At 43.0% G+C, this 22279-nt stretch overlaps 2 protein-coding genes across 2 annotated transcripts in view; both read right to left on the reverse strand.

Annotated features, from left to right (window-relative positions):
- LOC118419822 (kinase D-interacting substrate of 220 kDa B-like) overlaps positions 1–3432 on the reverse strand; it is a 58812-nt gene extending 55380 nt beyond the window's left edge. The window contains exon 1 of the mRNA XM_035826427.1: positions 2758–3432. Within this exon, the coding sequence (XP_035682320.1) occupies positions 2758–3102 (345 nt within the window). The 5' untranslated portion in view covers positions 3103–3432. The remainder of the gene's footprint in view (positions 1–2757) is intronic.
- A 1603-nt stretch (positions 3433–5035) lies between these two features.
- Positions 5036–22208, reverse strand: LOC118419824. The gene is made up of 6 exons (XM_035826430.1): positions 21970–22208; positions 12235–12431; positions 11240–11370; positions 7919–10792; positions 7334–7551; positions 5036–6861 (listed from the first exon to the last, which is right to left on the reverse strand). Exons 1-6 carry the CDS (start codon positions 22023–22025, stop codon positions 6792–6794), a joined length of 3546 nt encoding a protein of 1181 aa, XP_035682323.1. The 5' UTR covers positions 22026–22208; the 3' UTR covers positions 5036–6791.
- Positions 22209–22279: the final 71 nt, after the last annotated feature.

Below are 22279 nucleotides of genomic sequence, written 5' to 3' on the forward strand. Positions count from 1 at the left end.
GTGGGTTCAATGGGTATAATGCTGAAATGTTTTACGTACAGCTTGTTGTGATTTCCAAGCGAAAGGTTAATTTTGCACCCTCATAAAAGATTGCGTAGAAAGACTATTAACGTTATATAAACCAATGTGAACGTTTGGATAATGTTCGGAAAGTGAATAATCATAATTTGCTTGTAAACTTCTCCCTCTACATGTGTCAGGCTCCAACACAAGGAGTCCGACCTCGTGGACTTTGTTCACATCAATACTGATAGAAACGCGCAGACGTTGTCTGTGCGAAGCAATGTCAGGGACAGTACGTTTGGGGTCTGGTGCGTCACGGGGTCGGACCCCATCTTTCTATGGGGTCTTCTATGATGCTGGTGTAAAGCAGAAGTTGGAAAGATTTCTCCATGGTGACTGGTCTAGCCCAAGATGAAAAATTGTTAATTCCATGGCCCCTCTGTAATGTCGCAAAAGTTGTTTATTGGAATCAATGATTGATAAACAAACAAGCTAGAAAGTTTACTCAATCACTGTTGTCCTACCCCCCCCTCCCCACCCCACCCCACCCCATTACCAGCCCCTCGTCAATTATCGCACGTTCCCTCATCCAGACCTCGTCCAGGCTCGATCACACTTCCTACCCGCTGTGAAGACCACAGAGTACCGCTGAAGGAGAGGTACAATCTATGAATCCCCCCACATGTGCTCTCCCGTACTAATGGCGTCTCTGTGACGTGTGAGGAATTAACTTAGCTCCTTGTAGAAATGATCGCATGATTGAAGAATATGATATAATTCCATTTATATTTGACCATCATTGAACAAAAAATTTACACCATTTCATGTTTCATTGTACCAAGGAGGTTGTACAAAAAAACTGAACAAGAAAGAGTGACCGCAAAACGTACGGACAAATAGCACGTACGGCAGATTGTGCCCATAGCTTTAACAGCAAACAGCAGTGTGGTGGGCGGTGCCGCCGGTGTCGATTATAACGCCAGGTCACGGGTGGGGCTATTTAAACTGCCGCATGTTTGTTTCTGCTTCTTTAATGTCACATTTCTTCCGACCAGTGGCCCTATGAACTGTGACGTTTTCCAAAGGTCACAAATCCATATTGGTGACGGCTTAGAATGTCTCATTTCGGCCGTTATTATATCTCGAAACATTTTCGACTTCAAAGCTGGCCGCAGCGCTGCGCGAAATGTTCTCAAGTTTCAGACGCCCTTTGACCCAGTTTGACACTTGGGGCCACAACGAATGGCCGACGTGTAGTGTCAAAGCGGTGGAGTATATTGTTCTACGGTGTTTGTTTTATTTACATTTTCTGGACTTGTACGCTTTTTGCAGTTTTCATGGTGCAGAAGGGACATAATTTGAATAGCAATTTTCATTTGCAAAAGTCATCCCGCGAAGTCTGTCCAGGGTAGTGCTGTTTGTTTACATATAAATCGCTTCACTGCGCGTGCCGGGTACAAAATAACATGCGAGCTGGCGGACCACGTGGGTCATTTATAGAGTGCGTCACAAGGTCCACAAAACAACAAAATTTCTACACCTCTTAGCACAGTAACACGCGCTATCAGTTAGCAGTAAGGTGAGAATACTTGGGCGGCGTAGTCACTGCGCCTTGAGTGTGATTGATACGCGTGTGCTGTTCAAGTACTGGATCCAGGGATTGAGAGTCGCCCGGCGAGACGTATAAAATATCATGGATAAAATTTAAAGTTGTGGGGCACTGTGAGTCATCCCCAGAATTTGCAGTAGTGTTGTGTGTGCAACTTTACATATATTCATGTTGTTCATGGATTACAGGTCAACCGTGTGTGCTGGCGTTGCATTGTGTTGATTTTCCGTAAATCGTTTAAATTATGCAGCATATGTGCGTTACTTGGGATGGCTGCAGGGGCATGGCATGAAATCCACACGAGCGGCTTGACTGTGTTTGAACATTGCGCGGAGCGTGGTCCGACAGGGGGCGCTGGCTATCGGCCCACTCGGAGAACAGCAGGAGAACGGCTTATCAGCAGATTAATCTGTTAATTGCGGCGTCCGCGCCCAGACCGGACGGGTAGGGAGGGACGGGGAGGCGTCCCATGCTTTAGGGACGGCCGGACGCCGTCCGAGTCGTCAGTTTGTGGACGCGTCGGGACGGGCGGAAACGGGACGCCGTCCGAGGCGTCAACTTGTAGACGCGTCGGGACGGGCGTGGACGCGCTGGACGCCGTAGGGACGTGCGGGACGAGGCTGGACGCCCGTTCCGGGCGTCCCGGACGCGCGGGGACGCTCGCAATTTCACAGAGGGAGAGGCCGTACACGGTACAGTGGACAGGGCTGACAGACATAAACAACAATTTCCCCATCGGCAGCGCACACAGACTTTTTTTGGGGTCAGCTTTAAAATACCAGTGAAGTCACGAGGCTTTGGTAGCGTGTTAGAAAATAAGATACAGAAGTAGTATATCTTCTTTTTCTTTCCAGGGAATAAACCCCCAGTATTGTCTGTCACTCCTTGGTCAACGTAATCAAAGAGTTCCTATCATAATAATGATAAAGTTTCCTTGCCCTAAATTTCAGGGCGACTTGGTAGTTAGTAACGCTACTATTAAGAGGGCGAATTGGATCAAGGAGGTTAATTCGATATACAGACTTGGTTTGGTTTAGGAAACCGAGTTAGGGCGAGTTGACGGCCATGATATTATTCTTGCCTATATGTCTTTACACAGTCGGCCAATTACAATTAAATCACAAGAATGATAAATGAACACCTACGTGTAAGACGGAGTCGTATGTTATGTTCTCGGAGTCGAACTGGAACGTATCGTTGAACATCGGGGTGTAAGTTTTGCTGGCGACTTTAGTCGTCAGAGTCGTCCCCCCAAGTGCTACCTTGACGTAAGGATCGATGGTTCTGCGACCTATGGTTGTTTGGTGCTTCATGTCGTCCTGGTTCCACACGGCGTCTTCCTTCAGGCGAGCCCGAACCACGGTGACCTCCAGCGCACCCTTGTTGTAGTCGTGCCGGGCAATGAGCTCCACAGTGCCGGGAGAAGTCGAGACGGGCCCGGGGTCGACTTCGTCAAACACAGAGTCGCCGGGAACATTTTGCGAGCTCATGGTGAACTGAGACCAGCAGGATGCAAGTCAATTATGGCGTACGTACAGTTCGTACTCGCTTAGCACCAAACGATCGAGCTTGCTGGACTCCCACGCACTGACCCTCCAACAGTTTTTACCTGCCCGTGGGTTTGTTGTGAAAAACTTACATACTTCACCAAAGTCTAAGTCCCGAGCTCAAACAACACCTGCTACAGCTAACTCCTTGTTTCGATCCTCTTGACTAGTGTCAACAACTATGAACAGCAAACATTGGAGCTCACAGAAGAGCAGTGACCCATAACCGGACCGTGTTTCTGTTCCGAAGAAAATGGCGACTGACCCTCAGGCTTTTCCCCCAGGCTTTTCTGGGCGGAAACAATTATGCATAGCTATGACGTATTTATCACCCAACAGGTGCGGCGTCTTCAGGTGTTAAACACAGACAATGCAAAGACAATGGCATGCATTGTTCACCGATCTTATGTTTGCGAAAGAAGTGGTCTGTATGGTCAAGGGAAGGCCACGCAGACAACACTACAATGTCCGGTCTGTTCGGAAACTTGACGGGCTTGTGGTGAAGTGGTCCCAGAGTCGTCAAAAATCTAGAACCTCCGGATGGATTGTAATATGATCATATACATTCGCCAAGAAGGTTATATTTTTGGTAGAAACTTTTTCTGTGTCACAATATGTAGGTCAATCGCATATAACTCGAGCAGCAATGGATGTAATCTAATGATATTTGGGATTTGAGTAGCGGTTGGAGGAACGGAGGTGATGTTCGAAAATGGTTTACCTGGCACTTTTCGTCGGCACTGCAACAGGACGAGTGTGTGCGCGTGTGTGAACAAGATAACTTAAGACGCTGTGGATCATTTTCGATGATATTTGGCAGTTCAAAGTTTAAGGGTTGGGAAGCCGAAAGCCAAGTTCGATGATCGGCCTCCTACCGACAAGTTGGGTTCTGCAATGGAGCGTCAAATTTGGCGCTAAAAATATCCTTAAGTGACAGGTTCACAATTTTTGACTAGTGGATACGTCTTTGTCCTGGATAGGGCACACCCTCCGGAACCCACCATCCAGCATTACACACCAGGCTCTGACTTGGAACCCTCAGGGCAAGCGGAAGAGGGAGAGCCCCAGGAATAGTTGGAGGAGAGATACGGAGGAAGAGATGAAAAGTATTTGCAACAGCTGGCAGGATCTGAGGAAGAAAGCCCAGAGGCGGGTACAATGGAGGGCCATCATCGGTGGCCTATGTTCCGACCGGAACAAAGGGCCCAAGTAAAGTAAGTAAGTAAGTAAGGATACGTCTTTGGGCAGGGAGAAAATCATGCAAGTTTGGGCCCCTGGTGGCTTGTTTGGAACTGCAGGCTCTGATTATTTCAAACTTTGGACGAGAATAACTGGAGAAGATGTTGATAGATCGTCATGATTTTCGGTATGCAGATAGCCTAAGTGATGACTTACATAATGGAATACTAATTATGCAAGACAACAGCTAATTTGCATAATTTATGAGAAAATATGAACATGTCTGATTGTCATGATTTTTGGTATGTAGATAGCCTAAATGAAGACCTACATAATGAGATACTAATTATGGAAATGAACAGCTAATTTACATAATTAATGAGGAAAGTTTATAAATCCACTGCATTCCATGATAGGACTTTCAAACTTGTCACGTGTAGCTGAGAAAGAGAGAAATGTCAATAGATATCAATTATGCAGATTGCATCCTCATTTGCATAGTACATTGACCAGAAGTGTTTCCTACATCAGTACGTTTTTTTTTTACATTTATTTCTGGTGTTTTACGGCGTTTGCTTGTTTACGTATTAGTAGACAATGCCACCAGCTGATAGAAGTAGGAAATGGAAGTGCCTCCTAGATCTAATAAAAATTTCAAAATCTGAAAAAGGAAAAAAGAAAACAGTACACAGCAAATGAATTAAGTATATTGTATTTGCAGATTTCCACACAAATGCTGAAGACACACTGAACGCCATGGGAATAGTGTACAGATATACTTGTCAGCAAATCAATTGGTAATGAAATTAAACCATTGTGTATTTAGAGCACCAATATGTTGCATAGCCTGTACATGCCTTGCATCCGAAATGAAATCCTTGGCTAATTTGCTTTCATCCCTCTACAATGATGTGGTAAAGCCCACTTTACAAATCAAGAATTTAGCTCGGTCGAGTTGAATTGTCAGCGAGCACTAAATTACGAGGAGGTATTAAGCTGATGCCGACGAAGAAAATCTGCCATTTGTTCGTCGGCATCAGAGTCATACCTCCTCGTAATTTAGAGCTCGCTGACAACTCGGGCGAGCTAAATTCTTGATTTGTAAAGGGGGCTTAACAACAGCCGAAGCTGCATGTATGAAAATGTCATTAATATAACTTTAGTCATTAATATATTACAACAAGAAAATAAACTTTCCATCATTATCATTATCATATACTTTCTATGCACTCTCTCATTCCAGGATTAAATATTAATTTTGTGTGTGTGTGGGGGGGGGGGGGGGGGGGGGGGCATATCACGAATCTGGGGATTGTTTGGAAGTTTTGGGCCATTATGACACAATCAATTCAATTGAACAGTTTTCTTTTGTATTGGAGATTACATGCATATGATATTTAAGATATACCAGTTCATGTAAATAATTTACAAGTACATCCTAAATCTTATATAAAAATTGACACCCCAAACTATACACAAAGTCTGCAATATATATATATACAAAATGTAATGATAATTATTAGTTTACCTTTATCTGTGTGGTAAACCATATTCTGTCATTTAAAACCCCTAAAACCCCTAAAAATGATATAGGTTACCCCGCAGATAAAGGTGAACTAGCATTACTACATTGAACTATTCACAAATTGTGAAACAGAACTGATTATGCCCTCAACCACTCAATGCTGAATACAGACAGATTCCATAGCCCCAACAACCTACCTACTTCAAAGTGTCAAAATAAACAACAAAAAACATAAAACATCTACTTTAGTTTGTATAATAATATATTTGACAGACATGCAGCCAAACATCCAAACATTAGCCTGGGTACCATCCGGATAGTAGTTCGCCCCTATGTTCACTTCAGTGCTACTCGTCTGGAGACCTACACATTTTAACTGTTTGATGCTAAGGTCAGTAAATGAGCAAATTAAGGAATAGGTTCTAGAGCGCTCGTTTGATGACAACAGGCCCTCCCACAAGCAGATGGAGGGCTTTTTGGGTGTTGGATCGCCTGTTCAAATGAGCTCTTGAACCCATTCCTTAATTCGCTCATGTATAGAGACCAATCAGCGCCCTCATCCAAAATGTGGACAACTCCAGATGTAAACGTGGCCAAGGATCCCAGATGGAACAGCAGAGAAGCGACTGTATATAGTGTATGATAAATGTCCGAGCGAGAAGCGACTGAATGCGGTGTATAACTAACCCCGGAACTACTTTCCGGATGGTACCCAGGCTAGCCAAACATTGCCTAAACTACTGATTGCTAAGCTATCAATGGTTGAACTGCTAATTGAAATGGACACAGCTACGGGGTTCCCTGACACAGGGGTAGGCAGCATTCGGCTAGTCTTCACGCTTCACTTCCATAAAGAAGCTAACATATGGGGCAATTGTATGTAAAAGTATAATCATGCACAATTTACTTGATCCCCTTTGTAGCCTATCTATTTGATCCCCTTGGCAGCCAGCTCCTCCTTCACTCTTGTCAAGTACTGAGGATCAGGATAGCCATAGCTGCAAAACAAGTGATGATAATATCACTGTCATAGCTACAATGCAACCCTGCATTTCATAACCGTTACGTTATCTAAGGCCAAAATGTATTTTATGTATAACACCAGAATGACCTAAATACTATAGGCTATTTGTAAGTCTTGATATTTTAGATTTGTTGGACTTTGATTGACCATAGCTATAGACATCAATCCTATGCTAGGTCGGATTTGCTCTGCCAATTGCTTCTCAATGTAACAATACAGGAATCAAATATTCGTTATAAGGACCAAACATCTCAATAGAGATATTGAGGAAAGACTACTGACAAGTTATCAGAGTAGCTATCAGAGAATCAAAGTTATCAGAGAAGTTACCTAGGGTAGGATAGATACCAGACAAGGATGTACATTGTGTAGATTAAACATAAGGTTAAATACAACTTCAACAGTAAAAGAAAAGGTATGCAGAAGCCAACAATGTAAGGCTATACCTGTTGGGTCCGCCATACTTGCTGGTTTTGTGGTGGATGTCATTCCAGACCACAGTATCGGTCAGTCCTGTAGTCGCTGATGTGCCGATGGTGAAGACAAGACGGCTGTCAAAGGCTCGTTTCAGGAGACGGAGCACCTCGTTCCCCTCCACATTGTCTGGAAGGTAGGCTCTCCGTGATGTTCCAGTATAGGGCTTCCCAGGGTTTGGATGCTCTGGCTACAGGAGAAATATGAGGACTTTTATTTTTTCACAGCCCTATGTAATCAACATGCAGCATAAGACTGAAACAGAACATGATTAACAACAGTGCTGTAAGTGTCTAAAACAGAAGCGATTTCGATATTGTCTTTGCAATAACTACTAAAAATCTACTGACCCACAACAGGTCAAATTAAGCCGATATGATCAAACAACTTAGTTCTAGAATGTGACAGCTTTTGCTATTATTAAAAAGCAGAACAAAAGAATTCTCTGAAGAGTTAGTTCCCAGTTTTGATTTTGCAAACATATCTTAATCTATAAGAGGGGAAATGTGATATCATGTGTGAGTCAAAATAGAACATTCTTAATAGTCATCACATACCCCTTGTACACCATCAGGGAAGTAGTAGTAGATTTCAATTGTTGAACGATAGGATTCATAGCCAGGAAGGGGGTTTAGGTAGTCAATGCGATGTGTCATCGTCCCTGGAGGCTGGTTGCCTTTCAGTCGTCCAATGACAGCCTTGCAGACAGGACACTGACCGGAAACCTTCAAGGCACTGTCCAGGCAGCCAGAACAGAACTTGTGCTTACAACGTGTGGTTGTTACCGGCCCAGTGAAGTCACAGAGGCAGATTGGGCAGGTGTCTTCTTTGTCCGAGCTTCCAGATGCAGAGGATGCTGACGATGCTCTGGGTGAGGAGAATGATGAGGTGTTCCGACTGTTAGAAGGTTGTGTTTGCCAATAGGTTGAGTGGGACTGACTTGGCTGGGTTGCACTGGCCCCTGGAGAAGTCTGTGTCTGTGTAAGGTCACCATGTCTAGGGTAGTTTGGAGTAGAATGAGGATAGCTTGTTGCTGTTGACTTGCAGTGTGGGTAAGAAGCAGAACTTGCAGTGACGTATGTCTGGGTAGGACCTGGGTAGGTTATGGAGCTTGATGCAATGTGGCTTGTTGACCCATAGTTTGGTAAAATGGGTGGATATTTTGGTGTCATGTTCCAACTGGTGCTGTTACCTGTTGTGACATTCGTGTTGTAACTTGTTGTGACACTGGTGGTATAGCCCGCTGCTCCACTGGTGGTGTAGCCTGGTCCAATGGTGGTGTAGCCTGTTCCATTGGCAGTGTAGCCTGTTCCACTGGCAGTGTAGCCTGCTCCACTGGCAGTGTAGCCTGTTCCACTGGAGGTGAAGCCTGTTCCTTGGCCTGTTGCTCCACTGGTGCTGTCTTTAGCAATTTTTGCCTTGAAAACATCACAAAATGCCTTGACAGCTTCTCTGTCATAGTCCACAATCCTGATATCAAGAAGACTGCTACCAATGCCCTGCCCATTCTCTACAAAGTCCATGATGGCACTACACATAGCTTCTGCACACAGTCTCCTGGGCATCCCAGATGCACCTGAACTGATGGCTGGCATAGCAATGGATTTGGCATTCAACCTAGAGGCAGCTATGTTGAGCACTTTCTGACAAGTGTCATACAGTTCCTGCTTGCACCTTGACTCACAACCTGGTACAAAGTTTGGACCAACAGCGTGAATAATGTACGTGCATGAAAGTCTCCCTGGTGTAGTCCAAACACAGTCTGTTGTCCTTAGGCTACCATGTTTGATGATGTTATCACATTCTGTCTGGATAGCTCTGCCTCCTGCTCTACTGATGGCTCCAGACACTCCTACTGCAAGTGAAAGGGAAGAATTGGCTGCGTTGACAATGGTGTCTACCTTCTGACTGGTGATATCTCCCTTTATTATATCTATCTGTACTCCTGTTGTCTTCTCCTGAAACAGCACACGACCTGGCATGCTGAGGTTGTACCACTTAAGCTGGGGTCTATTTTTAGAAGATGTACCTGATACATTGCCTCGTCTCCTTCTTGACTCAGTAATGTTCAACAGACGACATATGGTTGCTCTTGCTGCACGAATCTCTTGCTCTTCACCAATGAACATGACCTTTCCATCTCTTTTCTTTATGCTGATGAGAACAGATGGGTGATGCTCCTGAGCAAGTCCCACCGCATTCATACATTCTTCTGCCATCAAATCATGCAAACAAAGATCAAGAGATTTAGACTGCAGATTACTGAACAAGCTCTGGTACAAGGTGATAAAGTCATCTAATGCGGCTTTTGCATTCCTCTTACTCCCTTTTATGTACACTGTGCTGTTGTATTTGCTGTGATCAAAATGGACCCCATGCTTCCTTGCCATCATATTGATTTCAGGACTGTGTACCTTGATGATGTAGGACATGATATCTGGATCAACTGTCTGGTCAACAATGGTCTCTGCTTCCTCATCTCTCTCTTCTGCAGAGATTTCTGGCAGCTTGTAAGTGCTACTGGTGCTTGTTCTGTCCCGTGGAGGTCCAGATTGATCCATTGGTTCACTGCCCAGAGCCATTCTCGGATCAGATGATTTTGTCTTGTGGTTACCAGGGATGGAGAATGCAGTACCTGAACCAGCCATACCTTGATTTTTGCTTCCAGAGCTGTATTTTGAACTGTTCAGTTCCATGGGATCCAAAGATGATGGCGAGTTATGTGTCTCATATGATTGTGGTCCTACTGGTCCTATGCTGCTTGTCCCATATGCTGACGAAGCATTACCAGGGGCACTTATTGACCGCCGAAAGCTTCCTAGTGTTGCATATTCCATTGCTTCATTCAGGCCATCTTCTTCCATTGGCTCTAAGCTCTGACTACGAGTAAATCCAACAGTGTCATCATCACCCTTCTGGCCATTCTTGATCATTTCTGAGGAACTCCTGTGATTACATGCACCACTATTCTGTTCTTTTTCCTTGTATGGTGTTGTTTTACTTGCTCCTTCCCCCTGCTTTCTGTCCAAATCAACCCTGTCCAATGGGTGACCTTCATCAGGATTCTCTGTCCCATGGTTTACAGCTCCTTGCAGCTGTTGGCTGTCATCTACAGGTGTTGTATGGGAAGCATTGTGATGATTTTTCAGGTTGTTGGCCACACTTTCATCTGTCTGATGCTGGCCATTCCTAGATCCCATCCTCTTGGAATCCAGTCTTGAGGGGGATTCAGCTTCATCGACTTCACTAAGTATTGAGTCAAAGAAAATACTTCTAGCCTCAACCACCTCATTCCAGCTCCCTTTCAAAGTAATTGTGCCATTTGTTGTTGACCTTGATCCTTTCAATGAGTTGTTTGTTTTCAACATCTTTTCCTCATAACTGTCCCACACATGTTGAGAGACTGGCTGGTGAATTTTCACTGTAGCACGCTAAAAGAAAGGAACAGTTGTAAATCATACCTTCGAGTGTAGAAGAGCCTGACAATTGCGACCTTCTAGTCTGATCATATATTACGTACAGTAGTATATTGATCAATTTACACCACAGTCTCATGATGACATGCACTTAGTACCAACCACTTCCTTCTACATTCAAAATTTATTGCATTTTGTCACTAGTATTCATTGTAGCAAATTCTCTCATACGTCACATCCAGACTAAGATTTTTATTCAATCTGCTGATTTACGATATACAAGTTGCAAAGTTCAAATTTAGCCTCTCAACATTGCTAGCATGGAGACCAGTAGCCTAACTAAATTGCACTCAACTGACTGGCCCAATAAGCCCCTGGCAGCAAGAGGTCATGTAACACAGGCTAGGAGTACCGGTATATGTAGAAGGAGTAGTATGGATAAGAGATTTTCAGGGCACACACCTGAACACAGTTGGACTCTCTATGACTGGTTCTGTCCACCTCCAGTGCCCTGGCCAGGAAAGATGACCAAGCCTCCACCTGCAGGGTCACTCCATCCAGTTCATGCTTCTTTGCTACTACTCTGTCGATGACTAGAAAAACGTTTGAAGTCAGAAATGTTGTAACAGTACTAGATATTGTTAGAGAAGTGAATGGACAGCGCATAGTCTTTTTAGCAAATGCCCACGAACGGCCACTCTGGAGAAGTCCGTGCTGCACAAATCTCATATTTTTTGCTTGGAATATGTCCAAGTTGGGCTCCCATGCATTAATCCTGAGTTTCAAGTTAATCCATTGATCTGAAGTAAAATAAATCAAAGTTGACGATTTTTGATGGTCTTTTAAGCAAACGCCCAGTCTTTTTAGCGAATGCCCACTATATCCACAAAAATATCGGCCATCGTGCAACAGTACCTACACCTACCGCCACAAACATGTTCAAGAAGGTGTCCCATTGATGTGGAAGAAGTTTCTGTGCTTTACAACCTTTTTAAGTCCCTTTTTTTTCTCAAAATGTATGGCGCCGATACTTCAATACATTAACGCTAAGAATTCAAAATGGCGGACTCTGGGCTCATTTGCATACTTGTTACTGGCTATATGTGGCCTTTAGCGCTTGCCGTACATTTTGACGGTAGGCAATACATGTAGCTATAGGGTTATGGTTGGGTTTAGGACTTGACCAAGGTTAGTGTTGGGGTTAGGACTCAACCGAGGTGCTGGGCTAGGGTTGGGGTCACTCTGGACTCGACCTAGTTGTTGGGTAAAGCTATACGGTTATGGTTGGGCATAGGACTCGACCTAGATGTTTTGTAAAGCTACATATGTGTAGGGGTACGGTTGGGGTTAGGACCTACATGTAGGTGTTGGCTTGATAATATATGCCATGGTTCAAGTTAACATCTCAGGTCCAACTCGCATGAAATTATTCGAAGGCTAAATATACATCCACCAACCTTCCACATCCTCAAAGATGACCTTGGCCTGTGAAGGTGACAGCCTCCTGACCTGCCTGACATCTCCCCCACCGCTAGATGTTCGCTGGAAGTGGATCATCACCTTGTCATCTGATAGGGTAGGTGGTATATTGGACACCAGAATAGACCTCTTGTCATAATCATCGTTGGGTTTCCTTTTTCCATTCTTGGGTTTCCTGTATGCAAACACCAAACTCTCAGATTAGTCCCCGAGTTTTAACATCACAGGGAGATGTATGACATAACGTTAGGTCACCTTTATCTGTAGGGTAACCTATATTCAATTTGTAGTCAAAATACGGCATTTTAGGATCATCAAGTCGAAAGACGGTTGTTTTAAACTGTAATTGTTTAAAATGTTTCAATTTGAAACCCATATCCGTTGACCTGAAACCCTTAACATACCCAGTTTTTTTTAAAACAACGAATTTTGGCTAGCCCATGGATAAAGGTGAACAAGCATTACATGTAGACATGGAATACAAAACATATTATTACATATTACATATTTTAAAAACAATATATCACACCAACTGGTTGCAAAGTATTTCAAAATATTGCAGTTTGATATCACCGTTCATCGACTTGCTGCTAAATTGGACTCCAGGAAGAATAAATTTTGCAATTGTAATTAATGACTTAAATGGAGATTAAAATAAACAAACAAAGCTATCCCTAAATAGCCACATACTCACCTACAGTACACCAGTACATGCATTTAAATTTATACATATCTATATGACATACATGTACATATAGAATACAACATGGGAATCCCCGAGGTACAGGCCGACCAGTGGGGGTGGGGGTGGGGGTGGGCTTGGTGGTGGTGGGAGCTGTGACCATCTTAGGGCGATAGGGAATTCACCAGGTGTTGTATTTTTTAAATTTTTTATCATGCGACCCTGGGGAAATATGATAATAGCTATACAGTCAAACCTGCCCGAGTGACCACCTCTTCTCAGCGACCACCTGGCCATTTCGACCGCTTTTTCTCGGTCCCAATTTTTTTTCCCATTGACGTAAGCATTAAGCGACCTTTTCTCAACGACCACCTGGCCAACGCGACCGCGACCGGCCCAAATTGGGCCCCTTAACGACCGCATCATTTTCAAAATTGAGATTTTCATCGATTTTTGATGATAACTAGCGCGATTTTGGGCCGAAATCGACCAGTTTGCGTCGGATTTTCACTGCCATTACGATGTTACGTTTAGAATAAAGATTGCGGCGGTCAATGGGTGGGTCAATGGGGCAGTCTACTGTAATATGGGAGGAAATTTCTAAGAAAGATTTGTGTAGCTCATACCTTTTAAAGAAAGATCTGTGTGAGTGCTTTTGTCCAACTATACTGTACATTCACCCTTGGGTAAGTACGCTATTGGGACGTACCGGGCATAGAATTCGAAAGGTGCACCGTAGTTATTTCAGATACGGCGATCAAGAATATAGCGACGCATAAAGGCTTGTATGGTAACTGACAGCATCAAAGTTCCCTTACTGTCTAAAACTTTAGTGTACAAATATTAAATTGTATCGTATAAAAGCTGGGGTTAAATTTACAATTTACAGTGTGCGTGTTGTATTTGACATTAAATACCTCGCTTCTTTGCGTGCGTGCAGTGTGCTTGCTATTTGCCATTAAACACAACGGAAACCGTTACACTTTGCATAGGGCATGTTTTGAGTCAATACTCTTCTCAGCGACCACCTGTCCAAATCGACCGTTTTTGTCCGGTCCCCCGGGTGGTCGTCTTGGGCAGGTTTGACTGTAGTTAACATATCTAAATACATGCCCACATAAAGACCAACATGTATCATGTACATACATGTGCATACACACACTATTTCACATAATATGTAGTTACATACACATGCATGGAGAATTACGAATGTTACATATTCAGGGCTCGAAATTCATTTTTGGGATTAGGTGCACTGGTGCACCCAGTTTAAAAAATTGGGTGAATCAAAAAATTTTTACCACTTAAATTTAAGTAATAACCTAATAATAAGACTTAGTTACAAGTTATCAAATTCTTAAACAAGTACCATGACAGACATTTATATTATCTTTCTAACACTTATATGTCAAGAATATGATGTATATACTAGCTGTAGTATACTTTGACATCTTTACATACATTTATATACGTAAGAAGATATTTGGGTGCACCCTGTGTATTTACATACATTACATACATTACATAATGTAACAGGTAATGTTGATGGTAAATGGTACCCTTGACTATGACCATGGTCAGTGGTAAGATTAACAAGGTTACAAAGAACCTGAATAAATGCCATTGTCTGCTTGGAAAATACATGTATAACTAGAGTTCCTCGAACACACATCTTCGCCAAATAAACATTCTTTATCGAAGGTCGTTGTTTTTGAATGATTAATGTATGTAATTATGGCTATAATGGGCCGGATAAGCACCAAATACAGCTTAATACGAGATGTTAATATAGCAAAGCTGGATGTAAGGTCTTTAGTTAGGCTAGGTTAGGCTAGGTCTTTAGTTTTATATAAGATTTCACTCTACAAAATGTACATTGCAGTCTTTTCGTAAAAAAAGAAATAATAAACAAACTTTGAGTGACTGGCCTATATATTAGATAATAGGTCATCTAAGGGTTACCTAAGGGTCATACGTAAGGATTGTTACGGCCCCGCCTTGGTGAATGTTTGTGTCCATCTCATGAAAATAGTAAGTAAAGTTTTGCAATCGCGAGTTAAGTCAGAGGTATTTTACACAGTCTACCTGGCCTGGCTATCACGTCAGGCTACTCAGATCCCCCCATTCATAGCCCCGCAAAGACAAAATAGCTGATTGACAGGCATAGTAATTGCTAATCTCCAAGTATTAGTATATTCATAAGCCTTACTTAGATCCTCCTCTACAACCTAGCACAAACCGAGACAAGATACGATACCACCCGCGTTCTATGACCGCACTCGTACAACCCGGAAGTATATGATATTGTCGTAATCGGTTGCACGGAAACCCCCATGCAGTGTGAAATCGAGGCCAAAATCAGGCAAAAAGAGCCAGTTTGAAGGCCAACTTTGACTCTTCAAATCTCATCCCGAAATAGTATTTGAATCATTAAGCGTACTGTATGCGATCGAACAACTCATGAGGATTACGTTGGAACCTTTGACAGCCTGATTTGGCCCACCGCGATGTTTTAATCTTTTTTTACGTGACCATGTCTTATGCCTCAAACGGGCGGGCGTGTAACACCCTGCCATGGCATGACGATTAGTTTTGCTCCACCTTTGATTTGTCTGTGCTAAGACCCGGAGACTGAGGGCAGGGGGTTAATTTGGTGTGACTGGCCCTTGTCAGGGAAAGGAGATCAGGCTTCTGCTTCTGTCTGAAGGGCTTGAATGATAAATGAAGATTAATGGTCCACACATTAGTGCTGGACTAGGGTGACAATGGTGCCAGTGTCATGTTGCACTGCACACCACTTTTGTAAGGGATGTGGTTCTCTCCATGATAAGAATCCCAAAGTAATTATATTAAGTAGATCGCAATTTACATAATTAGCATCTCATTATGTTGATAATCACCCTAAGTACCTACCTACCAAAAGCAAAGAATATCCATCAATCCCCTCTGCAGTTATCCTTTTTAAAAGTTACAAACTATAAGACCCACTGCAGTTCCAAACAAGCTGCTAGGGGGCCCAAAATTACACCATTCACTCCTAGTCCCAACAGCTATCCACCACTTAAAAATCATGAACATGGCACTTCTGGAAAATTTAGGCGCAAGCTTTGACGCTCACTTGCAGTACCAAAACAAGTCGCTAGGAGGCCCATTATCGAACTTGACCTTCCTTTCTGTGTCCCCTACCTATCAACAAAATATGATTAGCATCCATGTAGAACATCTCGAGTTATCGTGTTAACAGACAAACGCAATTACATACAAAGCCAGCTACAGCACCATAGGTAAAAGCTAGCTAAACCATTCTCGCACATGACAATCCTTTCTACAACCGCTACACACCTGCCAAATATCGTAGAAATCGCCCAGCTGCATTTTGAGTTATGCTTCTCGAAACAAACCTCGAAAAAATACAAAGGTCGCTGCTGTACCGTAGGAAAACGCCAGGTAAACCATTTTCAAACTAGGCATGCCTTTCGACAACCGCTACACACCTACAAAAAATCAAAAATTTCCATCCACAATTTCTCGACTTATATGCTGTTGACCTACATACAGACCCAAGTAAGCAATCTTATAATCTTCGCTGGCGAAGATAATGAGACACTGGTTACATCATATCCACATAGAGTTGGATCCCTGACTACATACCAAATGATGTTATCATAAACCTTTCCAACTGATGTATTACAAAGTGTTTCTCATTGGTTATGCAAATAAGGTCATCATCTGCATAAATCATTTCAATTGATCATTTTTTCCACCCAAATATTAAAAGTTGTAAATGTAAATTACAAAGAAGTATTTTCTAGAATTTCCTCATTAATTATGCAAATGAGGTTATGAGCTCACCTTCAGCTAATTTTATCACTACGGAAGGTGTGGTGGGCTCTTAAATGTGTGTGAGGCATGACTCTCCTCAAACACGGGACCTCTGTTTAACCTCCAGACCCGAGAGACGTCCCCAGCCGAAGTTTAGGTTCTCATTTTCACCTGAGTGAAGTGAGGAAAAGTCTGTAAACTAGTGACTTTCGTACTAGTAAGGGCACAACATCAGTGGCACGGCAGGATGCGAACCCGGGATCTTTCAGTCCTGTCAGCCAAGAAACGCTGCCAATTGTGCCACGTGAACACAAAATACCTAAACCAGAAGTTCAGGTATTAATTAAGCTGCAGGGAGACGGGTGTTCGGAATTACCGGTCCGGTCCGGACCGCGGAATTACCGGTCCGGTCTGTTTGGGGGGCGGAAAAACCGGTCCGATGTCCGGGCGTGTATCAACGCCCCCTGGCAGGAAATAGCAGAATTGCAATTGGTATGCTGTGTTCCCGTATATCACAACATGAAGCGCATTGATTGGATGCATGGGGTCCGCATGCTAATGTCACTGTTTACGTCAGATCGATTGGCGACGGTTAACATAAACATTGCACTGGTGGAGAGTTTGCCATGCCCGATACGCTGAACGGAACCTACTGCCAACAACACTCAAAGCAGTAAAACCGACACTTTTGAACACTAACGTTACCGTAGATTACGCTTAGCGTAATCGTGCACATGAAACAACCAGAGGGGCGAGTAATAAATCCGATCGTAATTACGGCCGTATTTACGGAACGGTATCACGTGCACTAGAGCGGTCGGTAATATTCAGAATATTCATGTATGCTTTGAATACCGTGTACACGGAATATTCATGAAACACCATTAATTATCAATCAAACAGCCTGATTTACGGCAGAAATTTAACAGCGTTTGGCCGGAAGGGCGGGGTTCTACCACGTGCGCAACGTAACTAGACTGTGGTTTTTTTTTTTAAAGTAAAATCGCTAGCCGATGTTTTGCTATTTTCCTAACACGAAAGGGCAATCCTCATCACCATGTTTTCTTGGAAATATTTCTTCAAACAAAAATATGTGTATTTAAACAATACTGAGATAAATGCAACCGTTGCAACGTCAATATAAATCGCCTGTACATGTTCGCAGAAAATCTAACGTTACCGGACAACACAAGTCACCGGCAACTTTGATATTGCCGCTGGGCGTGATCAAGATCGGGAACATGCACTGGTCAGCGCGCGATCGGAAAGCCACCTTCGAATTTTGATAGGAATATCTGTGCACGGTAAATACCTATCTGGAATGGTGCAACCATGTATTTTAGATCTTAGTACGTACTACGCTTTCTATTAGATATGACCAAAGATCTTATATACACTATAGAGTTTATAGGCACTTTTCTCAATGGTATGACACGAGCTGTCGACATGTACACGCCGTAAATACTACGACGTCACGGCCTTGTATACGGGTATTGTGTGAGGTTCAGAAAGTGAGGAATGCTGTCAAACTTTGTGGTTTTGAGCGGAAATATGGGACCTACATTATTGAAATAGAAACCAATAGATATTTTGTGCGGGTGAATATGTTTAGTAGATGTTCAGATACCGGTAGAATTGTAGCAAAAATGGGTCTGACCCAGGCCCTCCCGCCGCGCCGCCCAATTTGATTGATACATGCGGGCGGGCGCGGCTTCTTTGAGTTTGACCAAGGAGGTTAATCGCATTGCTTTGACGGCATACTTTCAAAGAACGGCCATGCACATATTAATACAACTATCAGCACGGAGCTTGTTTTTCCACAGTGTTTGATTTTGTTTCTTGGTTTACTTTATTTCATAGCGATATTTAGTACCGATGAATATCTTTTAGATATTTTGGAATAACATGTACCGTGAACCCACATCGTTAAGTTCAACAGGCGTGCACAAATTGTTAGACATATTCAGTTGCGATTTATACTGGTATGTGGTGCCACCGCGACTTAAGATGACAAAGGCATGGAGTTTCTTCTTACATTTAGCGATGTACCTACCGTATTTCCACATTTTTTTGGAATAGATGATGGTCGATCTGGTAGCTGCACAATGATGATGGAAAGCTCTCGTACGAACTTACCTTCCAGGTTTTAAACGTTTTATGATGTCCTGTAGTGTATATGTGTATTCTCCAAATTAAACGAGATTTAAAAGTTTCTCACCGATAATTTTGGAAAGTTCGCAACTGCAGTGTAGTTGTAGATTATAAAATCAATAAACAATGTTTAAAATGGGGGTAGATCGCCACGACTGTTAACAGCGATATTTATTACAATCGGACGATTATATGCTGTTTTTTGTTGTTGTTTTGGGGCTCATTCATACAACCCCCTCTCGACATTTCTTGTAGTATGAATCGGAAATACAAAATTTTTGAAATATTTGGACGATGAACTTCTGTAATGCTATTTTTTTTATATCAAGATTTTGAAATCAAGAGGTCATGATAGTTATTGCCTCATGTCGGTGTCAGTTGTTAAACCAGGACATCAGAATCTAGGATCGCTGCAAGGTTAACTGTATTCCAGGCCATTCCTCTGGCCGGCTGACTCCCCTAGCGTACCATTGACTCTATTTGTCCATTTTCTACAATTAAACTACCGATCCGCGGAGCCTGGTAGAGGCTAGGTCTTGTTGGCGGAGCTGCACCCCCGACGATCAGCAGTGTGCAAGGGATGGAACCCCGAATCCCTTTATTCTGACTTAGAAATGTAGCTACCTAATAATAGTATGTCTTAAATTAATACATAGAAGTAAGTGTAATGTTAGTTACGACTTCACAAGTTTGAACAGGTACGGTTAGTTAGTTACGTACGCCAACTCAACATTGAACAGACAAATACGATCAAAAAATACATTAAAAACACATGAATGGCCTGTATTGATTTCGTCGGTCGACTATCCGACGATCAGGAGCGGCCGTCAGCGATGTTCCGTCCCAAGAGCTCCGTCAGTAACAGGTAGGTCTTGTTGGGCCCCTCGGCACCCTCGACGACCAGCAGCATTATTTCAAGCAAAGTCGTCGAATGAAAACATAGTTTTGTATCGTCTCGTAAAGTAGTTGTGATATCAATAACTAATTAAACAATGACCATCATCTTAACTAGAAATACATGGGCATATGGTTACATTATACAATGTAAATTGTATAGTGTATTATACAATGTATATTAAATTTCAAAGAAGAAAAAAATATCCGAAAAGTCCGCCTCTAGAAAAGTAGCTATGATATCAATCAATTCCTAACAAAGGAGCATCAGCTTATCTATAGAAATATAAGTTATGACCGGGCATAATATGGTTTTACAATTTCACCTTGTATATGATAAATAACCAACTCAGGCAAATCTTATATTTCCACTTGCAAAGAAAAAAGGTTATACTCGGTGAGACATTTGTAATGGGTATATTAGTCTCCGATTTCTAACGTAATGTAGGAAGTTCTACACGATCCTGAAAAGCTATCCCTCGGCAGTTTGTGGAGTTCTGTCGGCCTGATCAAAGGGTACCGATATGCTAAGTAGGTTAGGGATATCATTACAGAGGAAACCGCACGACTGCCAATCACAATCACAGCCATAGTAACAGCCAGGCTGTGGCATTGTCGGTCTGTGGATGGGATTTGAATTAAAATACAAGTGCCATTTACTTTTGGAAATGAATCAAGCCAAGAGCTCCAAAGAACCAAGGACGTTACATCAACAAAGAACGAACCACTGTATTTACGATTCTCTATAGTATTATTATCATTTTTATATTCTACGCACTCGATGTGTAACGAAATCAGCACGAGTCTGCGACAGTCACAGACTCGCGGCGCTCCGTGTAAGACGCCAGGCACCCCCGGACTGTCACTCTTGTTTCAACATTTTCCCACGCGTTCAGCTGGCCGACACGAGACTGCCGAAACATTGAAAGCCCACCTTTGGTCATACAAATTACGATGTCTATTTAGCGCTATGGCTTGGTTAAGTTCGAATATATTAGGGTCACCCATGACTGTTTCGGCTATATTAGGGTCACCCATGACTGTTTCGGCTCTAAAAACTACACGGGCGTCTTTCCCGTCGGCGTCCGAGTTTTCGCAGGTGATTACAAGGGATTGTCATCAAAACAAAATATTCGTCTTTAGCGACAAGTGCAAGACAACAATCAATATCAATCTCGGTAAAATCTGTCATTTATACAGAGAATATGATATGTCAAGAAACATCGCACACATATCCATGCCCGCTGCGTATTTCGGGGTCAACGACCTAATGTGCGCCGCTTTGAATGCAGAAAACTTCTGATGGATATTATTAATACACAATCCAATCATTCCAACCTACAGTTCTCTCATTATGAAACAAGTGTTAGGGATTACATTTTCGCACCAAAAAAGAGAAGAATTTTGTACGGATAAGAACGCACTCCGCTAGCAACATGAAAGACCACACCGACCGGAGCCGGTCTTACGTTGATGCGTTGATTTACTACTGTCACTGGAAGGATACCGGCATTCTTACTATTCATACTGTTGTAAAATCAAGGCGCTAATCAGTTCTTACGGTGAGGACACTCGGCTCATCATCACCTCATTAGCGTTAATGCGCTCCATGTTGTGATATACGGGAACACACCATACAAATTGCAATTCTGCTATTTCCTGCCTGGGGGCGTAGCTATACGCATAACAGATCGGACCGGTTTTTCCGCCCCCCAAACAGACCGGACCGGTAATTCCGCGGTCCGGACCGGACCGGTAATTCCGAACACCCCAAGGAGACCCAAAATCGAACTTGACCTTCGATTCCCAAATTACCTACCAAATATCATACGTGTCCATCCACAGTTTTTTTTTTACATCGCAGTTTTGAGGTACACTTCCACCTCCTGATCATGAGTTAATTAGTACTACATCCCCCATGGGTCTATTTATGAGATTTTTCATGTCAATTATAGACCACCCCTTTCGCTTTCCAGAACACCTTGAGTGCCATGCAAGATGGCTGCCATTCCCAACAACATAACGTTATGTTCAGCACAGTTCTATGTAACGTAACAAACAATAGAAGTAAAGTTGTGTGCATAATTTGGGCTCAAAGGTAACGGACAGCTTGTCCGTACTGCGCACTTATACAGTTAACGTTATGAGCTACGTTTATACTCACTGGGGCGCAGAGGCCGAGGCGCCGTGTGGACTGAGACTTCGTCCCCTCTGTGACATTCTGCAAAGTTACATCTGTGACCAGAAACACAGCAGAAGGCTTTGAAAACTACGCAGGAGTATCAGCTCTTGGTCTCTCGGAAACGAAGCATCGTTTCTCGGTACGAAAGCACCAAGCTACCACCGATCAGGTGACTGTAACCGACCAACGTCGATGGACCTGGGGATTTCCCCGCCAACGGATGACCTTTGACTTTCCTCTCAGCCAATCATCAGCCGGCCTGACCGAAAGTTTCGATGACATCATGGTAGGG

Source organism: Branchiostoma floridae, chromosome 7 (genome assembly GCF_000003815.2).
Source record: "Branchiostoma floridae strain S238N-H82 chromosome 7, Bfl_VNyyK, whole genome shotgun sequence".
NCBI classification, from domain to species: Eukaryota; Metazoa; Chordata; class Leptocardii; order Amphioxiformes; family Branchiostomatidae; genus Branchiostoma; species Branchiostoma floridae.

Coding starts and splice junctions, on each gene's coding strand:
- LOC118419824 (XM_035826430.1), bottom strand. CDS start 22,025: ATGTCACAGAGGGGACGAAGTCTCAGTCCACACGGCGCCTCGGCCTCT. Junction 12,432..21,969: donor GCCTCGGCCTCTGCGCCCCA/GTGAGTATAAAC, acceptor GTTTGCATACAG/GAAACCCAAGAATGGAAAAA. Junction 10,793..11,239: donor GAGAGTCCAACTGTGTTCAG/GTGTGTGCCCTG, acceptor CCTTTCTTTTAG/CGTGCTACAGTGAAAATTCA.